The sequence below is a fragment of the Protomyctophum bolini genome (genome assembly GCF_963924005.1).
Source record: "Protomyctophum bolini genome assembly, chromosome: 6".
Classification (NCBI taxonomy): domain Eukaryota; kingdom Metazoa; phylum Chordata; class Actinopteri; order Myctophiformes; family Myctophidae; genus Protomyctophum; species Protomyctophum bolini.
In genome coordinates, this window is record NC_137867.1 from 6,726,332 (window position 1) to 6,739,366 (window position 13,035).

Sequence of the window (13,035 nt, forward strand, 5' to 3'; positions counted from 1 at the left end):
AGTAAAAGCAGACGGTGTTTAGAAATGTCTAGCAAGCACAATTTAACGATATTGCCGACAGTAGTTAAACAATTTAACACGAAAAGGGTAAAGAAATAAAAGAAAGCAATATGTTAGGCCTGTTTTAAAATAATTAATATGTATTTGTTCACACATTTCCCCCTCTTTTTTGGCTTCTGTGGAGATCTGCTATTTTCAAACGGCCCAATGTAAAAGTTTGGCATAATTTAGAGTCATATTGGGTTCCATCGTTTTCATTGACCGTCCGTCCAATGCCATGGGCACCATAGCGTACTTATTTCTCTCGCAATATCTGGCAACACTGGTTTCCAGCCATGAGATCCATCCGTTCCGTGCGTGAGGATTCTTCTTCTGACCAGACAGACGTCCACAGTGGAGCTGGAGCATCCGCACCGCACCGCGCACTGCACAGCGCGGCTCACGCACCGCACCTCCCCGCAGCACACTCATGACTACAGCAGCTTCTCCACCAAGCTGGTAAAGTCTTCATCGCAACCTTTTATATACTCTTCAAAGACTATAGCACGTTGTATTTCAACATGAATTGTGTGGTTCCTTTTTTTATTTCGTCTAAAAGTTGTCAAAGGACAAAATTATATTGTAATTTAAACAACCTATGAAGTTTAGAATCTTTGTTTTTCATGTGTAGAATGAGTGAAGTCTTACTGATATACACATCATCTGTAAATATATCAGACAAATAGCGTTTGAGTTTGGTATTTAACTGTTATCTCGCAAAAAAACAGACCAAAAAAAAGCATGTCTTTACGTTCCTGTATAGGCGACTTTGTTGGGACTGGAAAACCTTTTGATGGCACTTGTCAGAATCCCACAGACAGTTTTAGAGTGCAAGGTAAGTTTTTGTTTCTTTTCTTGTTTGCCCCCTTTCTCCCCCCAAATGTTGCACACAGAGGTCTCTTTTACTGCGCTGTAGTGCTGGACAAACTACGTCCATGGAAAGTTTATATACTCCAGTCCTGGTCAAATATTACTGAAAGTGGAACTTGAGCCACCGGAGTGCTTGCTATTAGACATTTCTCCACGTTCTAGGTACAACTTATAATACAAAGTCCACTTGGTTCTACAGACCCATAAGGGTCCATTTGATATAATATATATATATATATATATATATATATATATATATATATATATATATATATATATATATATATTTCCATCCTCAGAGTTAAATTAACACTCAGGGTTTGACTGTGTATCCAAATATTTGCTGTCATAAAAAAGCAATTGAGTTGTCCTATATATTATAGCACACTTTGCATGCTGGACAGTGAGGCAGTGTTGCCAACCAAATGAATTGCAGTATTACTGCACTAAGTGCTATTTGTTTGTTGAATACTGAAATGGACCTGGGTTTTTTTATCAGTGCCCTTTTTACCATTTTGAAAAACATTTTAAAGCAGTCAAAATGTTTTCAAAATAGTATAAAAAAAAAAGGAAAAAAAAGGCAAAGATGTTTAGGGATAATATTATGGGGCCCACATGCAGGCTCTATCATTGGTGTCAACTATGTTTTGGGACCCCTAGTAGGGGTCACAGGAGGGTGACAGTGGGGTGACAACTTAAGAAAAGAAAAGGGAAGTTTAATGTGGGCCTGTGTTTTATTTGTATTTTTTATTATTAAGATTCTGGCATCAGCTATTGGCTATATGCCTATATGCTTCCATTTACAAATACAGAATCTTTCCGTATAGCTTTTATGCTAACAATGGCCAGACTAGAGTTGCAACTAGTGGGGGGCACGGTCGGTGGCACCAGTCAGTGGTAGTGCTGTCGCCTCACAGCTAGAAGGTCCTGGGTTTGATTCCCGCTGGGTGGCGCTGTGGGCGCTCATGGGGACGTGCCCTCTCCCCTGCGTCATCAGTGCCCATACCCGAGGGCGGGGTTTGGAAACTTTTTGCGATTAGGCCCACTTTAAATCAAATTAGTGTGTAGAAGCCATCCTCATTGTTGCGAACGCAGTGATTGCGAATGCAGTGAGCACCTACTATATGAGACCTAGCAGATCATTTCTTGTGTGTCCGTCCGTGTGTCTGTGTGTCACGCTTTTGTGCCCATATATGGAGCTGAGTGATTTGTTTGTGATTGATGCAACACACTCCATATTTGGACGTATAGCTGCTTTGGGGACTCCTTATATGGTTATGGCTAAGTTAAAAACTTAACTTAAAAATAACTTAACTTAAATATGTACGAGCTGCGTTCGCTTCCCGCGTTTGCGCGTCTTACTGGTTTTGTTTGTATATTATTGCGAACGCAGTGATTGCGAACGCAGTGAGCACTTACTATGAGACCTAGCAGATCATATGTCTGTGTGTCTGTGTGTGTGTGTCCGTGTGTGTGTGTCCCCTTTGTGCCCATATATGGAGCTGAGTGATTTGTTTGTGATTGATGCAACACACTCCATATTTGGACGTATAGCTGCTTTGGGGACTCCTTATATGGTTATGGCTAAGTTAAAAACTTAACTTAAAAATAACTTAACTTAAATATGTACGAGCTGCGTTCGCTTCCCGCGTTTGCGCGTCTTACTGGTTTTGGATTGTATATTATTATTATCATGATTGTTGTATTATTTATTATTTAACATTATTTGGTATTAGTTCGATAGATTATTGGATTATTAGATTATCTGATTGACACCAAGGGCATGCTCTCCCACCCCCCAGGCCTAATTGATTGATAGAGAGATCATATAAGTATAGGCCTGGGTGATTGAGCAACGGCATGCACCTGGGTGGACAAATGCTTTTTTACCGGCACCATGAGAATGCCACAGGGAACTGAAACGGTTTGTTTTGTAAATGCACTTTAATGGTTCAGTATAAATATGCAAACAAAAATGAATTCAACCTGTGGACAATGATTTATTTTGCCTGCGTATACAGCCATAGTCTGGGTGGGTGCATCAGTGGGTTTTGTTGACTTTGTAGAAATGTTTGGAACCAACCAAAAGGTTCACAAATGAATGGGAGAGATATAGTAACTTATAACGTATATCCTGAACTGTTGTATGCATGTCATTTGAAAAGAATCCTTTCTATTAATTTTACCCAACTATATAGTGTTGCTGCCTGCAGGCAGAAACCTCATATCTCCAGTTGTATTTTATTTATTTCCCTAGACTTCATCATTTTAACCCAAAAGCAGCACAAATTGCAGATCTTTGATTTTATAAATATATTGAACCCATGGAAAGTATTTAGAAGAGCTTGTGACTAATTGTACAACAGGATGTTTCGAGGAAGCAATCTGATTGGTTGAAATAGACTGACACCACGCTAGACAGGAACGCCCACAAATGTCACATCCGGGTTTTAGCCCGGGGTAAGAATGTTCTATGGCTGCCGGTGCAACTTGGTCCTATCTTTAATCACATACGGACAGACATCTATGCCGAGAATATCTAACTTGCGGAGGTATAGCGTGCCTTGTCCACGGGAAACAGATCTTTCAACGTATGGCATTGAAAAATTGATAAACGTCTACTCTGCGCAGTATTGTTTTGGATATGCCGCACGTGCGGTTAGGGTTAGGTTAGGTTGAGGGTAGAGTGTCGGACTATTGCGTGTCAGACTGTTAGTACGTCGGACCAAAGATATGTACCACCCGGTCTTGGAGCCGGTTGGGTGACTATAGGCTAGCCGTTTTCATGGGACATTTTCGGTCGTAGTAAGTGGCTACATCTGTCATTAAAAATATATGTTTTTTTAATTGGATATCTCAGTTTTTATGAAATTGAGTTGATGTGTTTGTGGGTTTTTTTTTAAGGGTAACTGTTGTATAATCGCAATATTACACTCAAGGTTGTGCTTTACTGTCATTAATGGCACTTACATGTGCGGTATATATTATTATTATAAGTTAGTTAAACGGTGACTTTTTCCCCCTCTTCTCTCCCTCCTTGCAGAATGAAAGTACGATGCGGGTCCTTCCATAAATTCCGACACAAGTGCTTCCTTTTTTCCCTGTCGCTGCTGGTGGTGTGCCTGCTCAAGCTGGTGTACATCAAGGTGATTAGAATAGATGTGATGCATTTAGCACAAATGTAAAAACAATACGAAAAGAAATGTACACAAAATATAAGAAGTAAAGAGCCAGGACATGGAGGAGGCAAGGCGCCCAAAGGGCTTACATCACGTCATAAAAAAAACATTAATAGAACATGATTTGTAAACAACAAAATACGAATCCATATAGAATTCACAATATTGGAGTTTAAAAATACAAATCTACAACATAACTGAAATACCCGATTATCCATGACAAGATTACTGATAATAATAAAAAGGCAGTGCTGGAAGTAGATTCACACAAATACTTAAGTACAATTTTGAGGTATTTGAGCCTACTTTACTCGAGTATTTCCATTTCCCAATACTTTTACTTCTACTCCACTACCTCTCTGGTCTAGCTATTGTACTTTTACTCCACTACATTTATTTGAAATCTTTAGTTACTATAGTTACTTTGTAGATTTGTATTGAACACATCACATGAACCACTTCAGCCCTGTATCCATTTGACGCATTAGTGAGCTTGTAGATCTGCTAATCTCAAAAGATCTGTATACATTTGAAAACTTGAAACGGGACGAGCACTTTCTACTTTTGGGTACTTTAAGTACATTTCGATGCCAATACCTTTGTACTTTTACTCAAGTAAAAAATGCGTCATCAGTGCCCATACCCGAAGGCGGGGTTGGCGAAAGGGCCTTTCTGTGTGGAGTTTGCATGTTCTCCCCGTGTCCCCTATAGGGTAGGTACCCTCACAAAAACATGCAGTAATCCTGGTCTCTAAACTGCCTCCCCCTGGCCAGCCGGGGCGGCTGATGGAGGGGAAAGGAGCTGGTTGGAATAACGTGTTCCTTCCACGCGCTACGTCCAACCAGGGAAACTCCCCCCTGTCTGGTGTAAAGGAGCAACTTGGACACTCAAGCATGAAGGGAGCATGAGTTAAGTCCGTTGCTCTCCCCAGGTTGGCGGAGGGTGTGTAGCGCCCAGGATCACAGTAGATAATTGACACAGGGGTGAAAAATGGGTTACAAAATCGTGGGATAAAAAAATATAAAAATAAAAAATAAAAAGTAAAAAATGCCGCATGCCAGTACTGACACTTTTTAACTCAAGTCCAATAACATTTGAGTGTGTGCTTTTTCCGCCACTCGCTTAAAAAGGTGACAGTGCGGAACAGCTTCTACATCGAGCCCTATGGCATCACGGCGGGTGGCGTGGGGGCCGCGTCCCGGGCCCAGGCCCACCGCTACAACAGCATCAACTGCACCGCCGTCTACCAGCTGGACCCCGTCGAGATCGGAAAGGCGCTGGAGATACGCAAGAAGGTATAACTTTATCTGAGATCCCTTAGATTGGTAAAATGGCAGGGAAGATCATGGGAGGCGGCCCGTGCCGGGTTTTACAAATCACCCATGCTGCGGGTTTACAAATCCTGTGAGGCTGTGAGGTCAGGGTTCGGGGTAGTGTTAGTAATGGTCGAACTAACTAACGTGAGGTCGAACCCAATGCCACGCTGTCATGGGTATATGTCTATACACACCTACGAGAGTACGAGGTCCATATGTGGAAATATAATAGGTTCAAGCACTCCATTGTCCCTCTGTCAGTGAGTAACTATACACTCCTTAACGGAGTCCTTATTGCAGAGGGTGGTAAAAGGTTTTGCTAAGGTGGTGCTAAGCGCAGCTCTTATTTGCACTAGGTATGAGGGCTTGTGTGTTTTATTCATGTATTTATTCTTTGTATGCTGAAGGGTGAAGTATAGGCCTAATGAGCTGTACGAGTCACTGTGTACCTTATTGGATTGTATTGTATTGCAATGCATTGTATTTATGTATGCTGTGGGTCTGCGTGTCCAAGACTAACTTCTCCCCTGGGAGACAAACTAAAGTAACCTTGAACCATGAAGGCTCAACTTATGTTAATTAGATAGTGTACAGTATATGCATATTTATTTATTATTATTTTTATTTTCCACTATTTTGTAACCCATTTTTCACCCCTGTGTCAATTATCTAATCCTGGGCTTTACACACCCTCCGCCAACCTAGTCCCCATATATGGGGGACATGGGGAGAGCAACGGACTTGAACTCATGCTTCCTTCATGCCTGAGTGTCCAAGTTGCTCCTTTACACCTGACATGGGGAAGTTTCCCTGGTTGGACGTAGCACGTGGAAGGAACACGTTATTCCAACCAGTTCCTTTCCCCTCCATCAGGCGCCCCGGCTGGCCAGGGGGAGGCAGTTTAGAGACCAGGATTACTGCATGTTTTTTGTGAGGGTATACCTATACCCTAGGGGACACGGGGAGAACAGGCAAACTCCACACAGAAGGACCCTTTCGCCAACCAACGCCTCGGGTATGGGCACTGATGATGTTGTTGTCATGTTCCTAGCTTGCTTATGAATCTTGATGACTATTCCTTCCACGCGCTACGAACAGCTGGGAAAACTCGCCCCTGTCAGGTGAAAAGAAGCGGCTTGGACTGCTCATGCATATAGAAGGAAGCATGAGGTCAGTCTGTTGCTCTCCCCAGGTTGGCAGAGGGAGTGTAGAGCCCAGGATTACATTAGATAATTGACACTGGGTGGAAGAATGGGTTACAAAATCGTGGGGGGGGGGGCATGTATCGTTCTTGATTTCTGTAAGTCTCTCTCTGGGATTAAAGGGACACTTCACCCTTTTTGCAAAAAAATATATGTTAATGACGTTGAGAAGCTTTAGAACACTTTCCTGGGGGTCTTTATGTGTGTAATATGTGGTTTTAGATATTTTAGATTGTAGCAGTGAGCCTGTTGTCTCTGATGTCATGGACACTGGGCTCACTTCCTTCCTGGACTACATGTTGTCTCAGTAAGACAGCTCTTCCCCCCTATCCACAAGGAGGAGCAGTGCACCAACGAATTATGGGAATTGTAGTCCAGGAAAGGTAGTGAGACCAGTGTCCATGACATCAGAGACAACAGGCTCACTGCTACAATCTAAAATATCTAAAACCACATAAATACCCCCAGGAAAGTGATCTAAAAAGCTCCTAAACGTCATTAACATGTATTTTTCTTTTGCAAAAAAGGGGCGAAGTGTCCCTTTAAGAGCTATATATAAATGCCTATAAATTGTCAAATTGAAAAAGGTCATCGTGGACCTGGACGACGAGAGCGTCGTCTCGCTGACCTCCGACTGCCCGGCGTTCGTCCGGGCGCGGGGCTACGCCGACGTGACGCCGTCGGAGGCGGAGCGCCGCTTCCCGCTGGCCTACTCGCTGGTGGTGCACAAGAACGCGCCCATGGTGGAGCGCATCCTGCGCGCCGTCTACGCGCCGCACAACCTCTACTGCGTGCACTACGACGCGAAGGCGGCGCCGGCCTTCGCGGCGGCCATGCGCGGCCTGGCCCGCTGCCTCCCCAACCTGCGCATCGCCTCCCGGCTGGAGGCCGTGGAGTACGCCCACATCAGCCGGCTCCGCGCCGACCTCAACTGCCTGGCGGACCTGCTGGCGTCCGAGGTCCGGTGGAAGTACGCCATCAACCTCTGCGGGCAGGACTTCCCTCTCAGGTGAGTCCGTTTGTGTGTCGTGTTTTGTTTGTCAGTCACCGTCGCGTTGTTGTTTTTTTTTGCGAGTAGACTTTAATGTCTATAATGTGTTGCTCTTGTCTTTTGGAAAGCACTTTGGGGTCGACTGCTGTTGTTTTTCAATGTGCTATATATAAAAACATGTGACTTGACTTAACTAATTACTTAAAAGGGATAGTTCGATTTTCTATCTGTTACTCACCCCATGGAGACTTGAGACTTGTTTTAGTCACATTCCTAAATTAATAATTTGATGACCAGCAGTGGAGACACAAAGAAGACGATTTGTGTCTCCATATTATAGGTGACCACTGCTGGTCATTCAATTATTGGTTTAGGGTTGTGAGTAATCGATAGAATAAAGTAGCCTGATTATTTTCAGAGTGTGAAGCTTCAACAGAGGCAGTCCATTCAGAGAGTGGGCCACTAAAATAAAGTATAGTATTTAAGTACTTAGAGTAATTTACTTAGAGTAATATGCACTTACTTTACAACCGCTATAACCCTGTCCCGTCCAATAGTTAATTTTGACAGCAAATTTAGATTTTAGTCATAGTCTCTTGAATAGGTCTAATTTAGTTTTAGTCACATTTTAGTCACCTGGAATGTTTTAGTGTTAGTCTAGTTTTAGTCGACTAAATCTACAGGCGACTAAAATATATTTTGGCGGGTCTTGTATGCCGTCGTAATGACTGTAATTTTACACTTGCTGAAAATAGCTTGTGAGCTTGTAGATCTGCTATTTTCAGCAGATCTACTGTGAATGCAATGTGTAAAATGACTTAAAGGGACCTTTTTGCAAAAAAATATATGTTAATGACGTTTAGAAGCTTTAGATCACTTTCCTGGGGGTATTTATGTGTGTAATATGTGGTTTTAGATATTTTAGATTGTAGCAGTGAGCCTGTTGTCTCTGATGTCATGGACACTGGTCTCACTACCTTCCTGGACTACAATTCCCATAATTCTTTGGTGCACTGCTCCTCCTTGTGGATAGGGGGGAGAGCTGTCTTACTGAGACAACATGTAGTCCAGGAAGGAAGTGAGCCCAGTGTCCATGACATCAGAGACAACAGGCTCACTGCTACAATCTAAAATATCTAAAACCACATATTACACACATAAAGACCCCCAGGAAAGTGTTCTAAAGCTTCTAAACGTCACTAACATATCTTTTTTTGCAAAAAGGGTGAAGTGTCCCTTTAACACTGGATCTGTTGTCCACTATAGTCCCTTCCTAACATTCTAGTCCCTATATAACGTCTATTTTTTATTATATTTAGTCTTAGGTTTAGTCGTCGTAGCTTAGTTTTCGTTTCGCTTCCATTTAGTTTTTTAGTCAGGATAGTCGACGAACATGTTTTTGTCACATAGTATCAGTCGAGGGAAATCAAACTCTTCTCCCTTCTGGCTCCAAAACTGTGGAATGCACTTCCCACTGCAGTCAGAACTGCAGCATCACTCCCAATCCTCCGCCGTAGTTTGAAAACCCACCTTTTCAGACTCCATCATGGCCCATAGCACTTACCCCACCCCCTTAGATAGCAATTCTGTAGACTTAGATATAGCATCTGTTACAGACTTATAGCATGTTATGTAAACAGCATAAGTGCATTGTATGTAGTCATAGCACGTCATAGTACATAATGTATATCATAGTAGTATAGATGCATAGCTTATATGTATAGTTTCATTATAGATATTCCACTGTTACTTTCTTAGCTTATACGCATGTTTCATGATAAATGTTTTTATGTGATGTATCCCCCATGCTTTTTTGTTCTTGCTTAATGTAAGTCGCTCTGGATTAACCCATTCTGACCGGGCACCCATTTTGGTGTTAGCATCATGTTATGCTTTACCTATTGAAAAATAGCAGATCTACAAGCTCATATCGCGCCACCGAGTGGCGCGATACGAGCTTGTAGGTCTGCTATTTTTGAAAAATTTCGAAGAACGACTGACATTTTTAGAATCTGATCTCAGGTCAGAATGGGTTCATCAGACCAGTGTGTGTCCAGTGGAAACTTCGTATGAATCTGATCTCAGGTCAGAATGGGTTAAGAGCGTCTGCTAAATCTAAATGCCTAAATTGTAAATTGTAAATTGTAACACTGAGTTCCGTCTCCATCCTCCCCGTCAGGTCCAACTTCGAGCTGGTGGCGGAGCTGAAGCGGCTCAACGGCTCCAGCATGCTGGAGTCCAGCCGGCCCAGCGAGCTGAAGAAGCAGCGCTTCCGCTTCCGCCACGAGCTCCGCGACGCGCCCTACGAGTACCGCCGGCTGCCCGTGCGCACGGCGACCGCCAAGGCGCCGCCGCCGCACGGCATCCAGGTGTTCACCGGCAGCGCCTACTTCGTGCTGCCGCGCGCGCTGGTGGAGCACGTGGTGGTGCGCAGCGCCGCCATGCGGGACTTCCTGGCGTGGTCCGCCGACACGTACTCGCCCGACGAGCACTTCTGGGCCACGGCGGTGCGCGTGCCCGGCGCGCCGGGCGGCGTGGACCGCGCGCGCCCCGACATCACGGACCTGGCGAGCAAGACGCGCCTCGTCAAGTGGAACTACCTGGAGGGGCGGCTGTACCCGCCGTGCACCGGCGCGCACCTGCGCAGCGTGTGCATCTACGGCGCCGGCGAGCTCCGCTGGCTGCTCGACTACGGCCACTGGTTCGCCAACAAGTTCGACCCCAAGGTGGACCCGGTGCTCATCCGCTGCCTGGAGGAGAAGCTGGAGGAGAAGCGGCGGCGCTGGGAGGAGCGCCTCCTGCTGGAGGAGGGCTGAAGGATTCATACGAGGTTTCCGCTGGACACACACACACTGGTCTGATTAACCCATTCTGACCTGAGATCAGATTCTAAAAAAATGTCAGTCGTTCTTCGATATTTTCAAAAATAGCAGACCTTTACAAGCTCGTAGCGCGCCACTCGGTGGCGCGCTATGAGCTTGTGCATAAAGCTCATATGCTATGCATATGTTAAGCTAAAGCATAACGTGATGCTAACACCCAAAATGGGTTCCCCGTTCAGAATGGGTTAATCCCAAACCACGCCGGTAGGGACCCCTCGGGACAAAACCGGTTTTATGGTCAGCCACACCGATGCAAAGTCATTGCAACTCAGCGAGTTGCATCTCGTTACGAGACGTCACCATTTCCGTCTACTCACTCCGTCTCAGAGGAGGGCGGGCTGTGTTGGACAGATCAGAAACCTGATTTCAAACTTTGTTTTTAAATATATTTTTTTAATTCACAGAATTATCTATTTCAGCATGCTATACTGTATACGTTTCCAGAAAGAGAAAGGCTGGAGTTCCAGGTTTTTGAACCGCCCACCACGGCCCAACAAGTTATGAGCTTGTAGCTTGTATAAAAAACAAAAGTTCCCTTGAGCCCAGAAGGCACCGATGATGTACGACGCAATCTCCTTGCAACATGCAACTACTTGCAACCATTATACCCAATAGGCAGTTGCAAGCGTTGGTGTGGTTGGCCTTAAAACTGTCGCAAGGAGTTGTTTGCGACTATAGTTGCAAGGAGTTGCAACTGGTGTGGTTTGGGCTTCATGGGGGTCCCTATAGCATGAAAGCTTTTTCAGATGGGGGGGGGGGGGGTGCGTGGCTAAATACATGATCAATCTATTCTATGGGGTCCAAAAAGTTTGAGCACCGCTGTTCTATAGAGAGAGAAATGCCCGTTCCAGGATCTGGCCCCTTTCATTAACAACTTGAACCCGCAACATCCGCATTGTGGGGGAAAAAGCCTTTTGCAGAAAATAGAGCGACAAGCTCTTTGAGCGTGAGCTCGTCTTATCTGCTATTCCCGGCGAAAGCTTTCGGGCACAATAACTAAGAAAACTGAAAATAGTAAAAGACACGAGTATGCAGCCCTGAGGGACTCCATGGGGTCAACCATAATGGGGTTTATTAGGTGGAACTTCAGAGGAGGAAGCTGGTTCATTATAGACTGAAAAGAGTGCCTGTATACTGTAACCTCCACAGTACAACTTCGCTGTAACTGTTAACAGAATAATAGAAGTGTGAAATGTGTAATATACAATGTCGCCATGGTTCTGAAACTATATGGGTTTTGCGGTAACACGTGCCGTGCATCCTATACGTTTGTAATGCATTATAAATATTCTTGCGACACATTACAAACTCCTCATAACACTGTGTGTTAATACATAATGCTTCATAACAAAACACGACGAAGCATATTGCGATGCCAAGTACTGGTATTATGATACTTCATAATTGCTTCTATTTTTTTTTCTTTTTACACTTTTGCAATCATATCATATTTATAACATAATAATTCGCTGGTATAAAGACTTATATAGTTTGATATACAGCAAGTCACTGTATAAGTAACTATATATTGTAGAAGTTACATTGTAGGAAGAGACATTTTGTGTGTTCTGACTGACTGTTGATTTAGTGCTATTATTATTATTATTATTTGGTATTACAACTATGAGAATGACTGTCTGTCCAAACGAAAAAGTCAGTTAGACACCAATAACTATGAAGTATTATGATACCTTGCACTACATCATGGCTACAACAGGCTTTATCAGGTGTTGTACCTTTTATGAGTATATACAGTATACTTAACCGCAGTCTCACATAGCCACTTGCATAGCAACTATTCCACAACCTCTGAATGCGACAGTATAATTGAGTCGATGTAATAGAGTCTGGAACGCCGAGAAAGGAACCAGTCATCTGTTAGGGGTATAGAAACCTCATGATATGTCCAGGATTCAAATACCCGTCAAAAACACATCTACACACACTCGAAACGCGCCGATTCGTGCCGCGTCTCACGCTTGTGGATCTGCTATACTTTCGTGTCGCGACGTAGTATAAAGCAAAAAAATCCTGAGACAGGAGGTTTCTGCCCGACATTATATGCTTCGACAAATTTGATTTAGAGTCGGCACAAAGTCGTCAGATCGTTTTCAGCGCTTCCTTTGTGTACTGTATGACGGAAGCATTTAGAAAATGTGCGTGAGTCGGCACAGTCTGTCGCCATAGATTAATATAGCTGTAATTGAATTATAAGAATAAACTATTAAGCAGTATTAGACATAGTGGGATGCATAGCAAGTGTTACTGCTTATGCTACTAAAGAAGACGCTTTCAGGAGATGCTTTGTTTCAATGACCGGTGGCTTTTAAACCCATTCTGACCTGAGATCAGATTCATACGAGGTTTCCACTGGACACACACTGGTCTGATTAACCCATTCTGACCTGAGATCAGATTCTAAAAATGTCAGTCGTTCTTCGATTTTTCAAAAAATAGCAGACCTACAAGCTCGTAGCGCGCCACTCGGTGGCGCGCTATGAGCTTGCAGATCTGCTATTTTTCAATAGCTAAAGCATAACATGATGCTAAACACCA

At 43.8% G+C, this 13,035-nt stretch overlaps 1 protein-coding gene across 1 annotated transcript; it reads left to right on the forward strand.

Annotated features, from left to right (window-relative positions):
• Positions 1 to 381: 381 nt before the first annotated feature.
• On the forward strand, positions 382 to 10,552 carry gcnt4a (glucosaminyl (N-acetyl) transferase 4a). The gene is made up of 6 exons (XM_080766687.1): positions 382 to 498; positions 803 to 874; positions 3,953 to 4,055; positions 5,219 to 5,383; positions 7,194 to 7,615; positions 9,777 to 10,552. The coding sequence occupies exons 3-6, from the start codon at positions 3,954 to 3,956 to the stop codon at positions 10,411 to 10,413; spliced, it is 1,326 nt and encodes a 441-aa protein (XP_080622813.1). The 5' UTR covers positions 382 to 498; positions 803 to 874; position 3,953; the 3' UTR covers positions 10,414 to 10,552.
• The last annotated feature ends 2,483 nt before the right edge of the window (positions 10,553 to 13,035 follow it).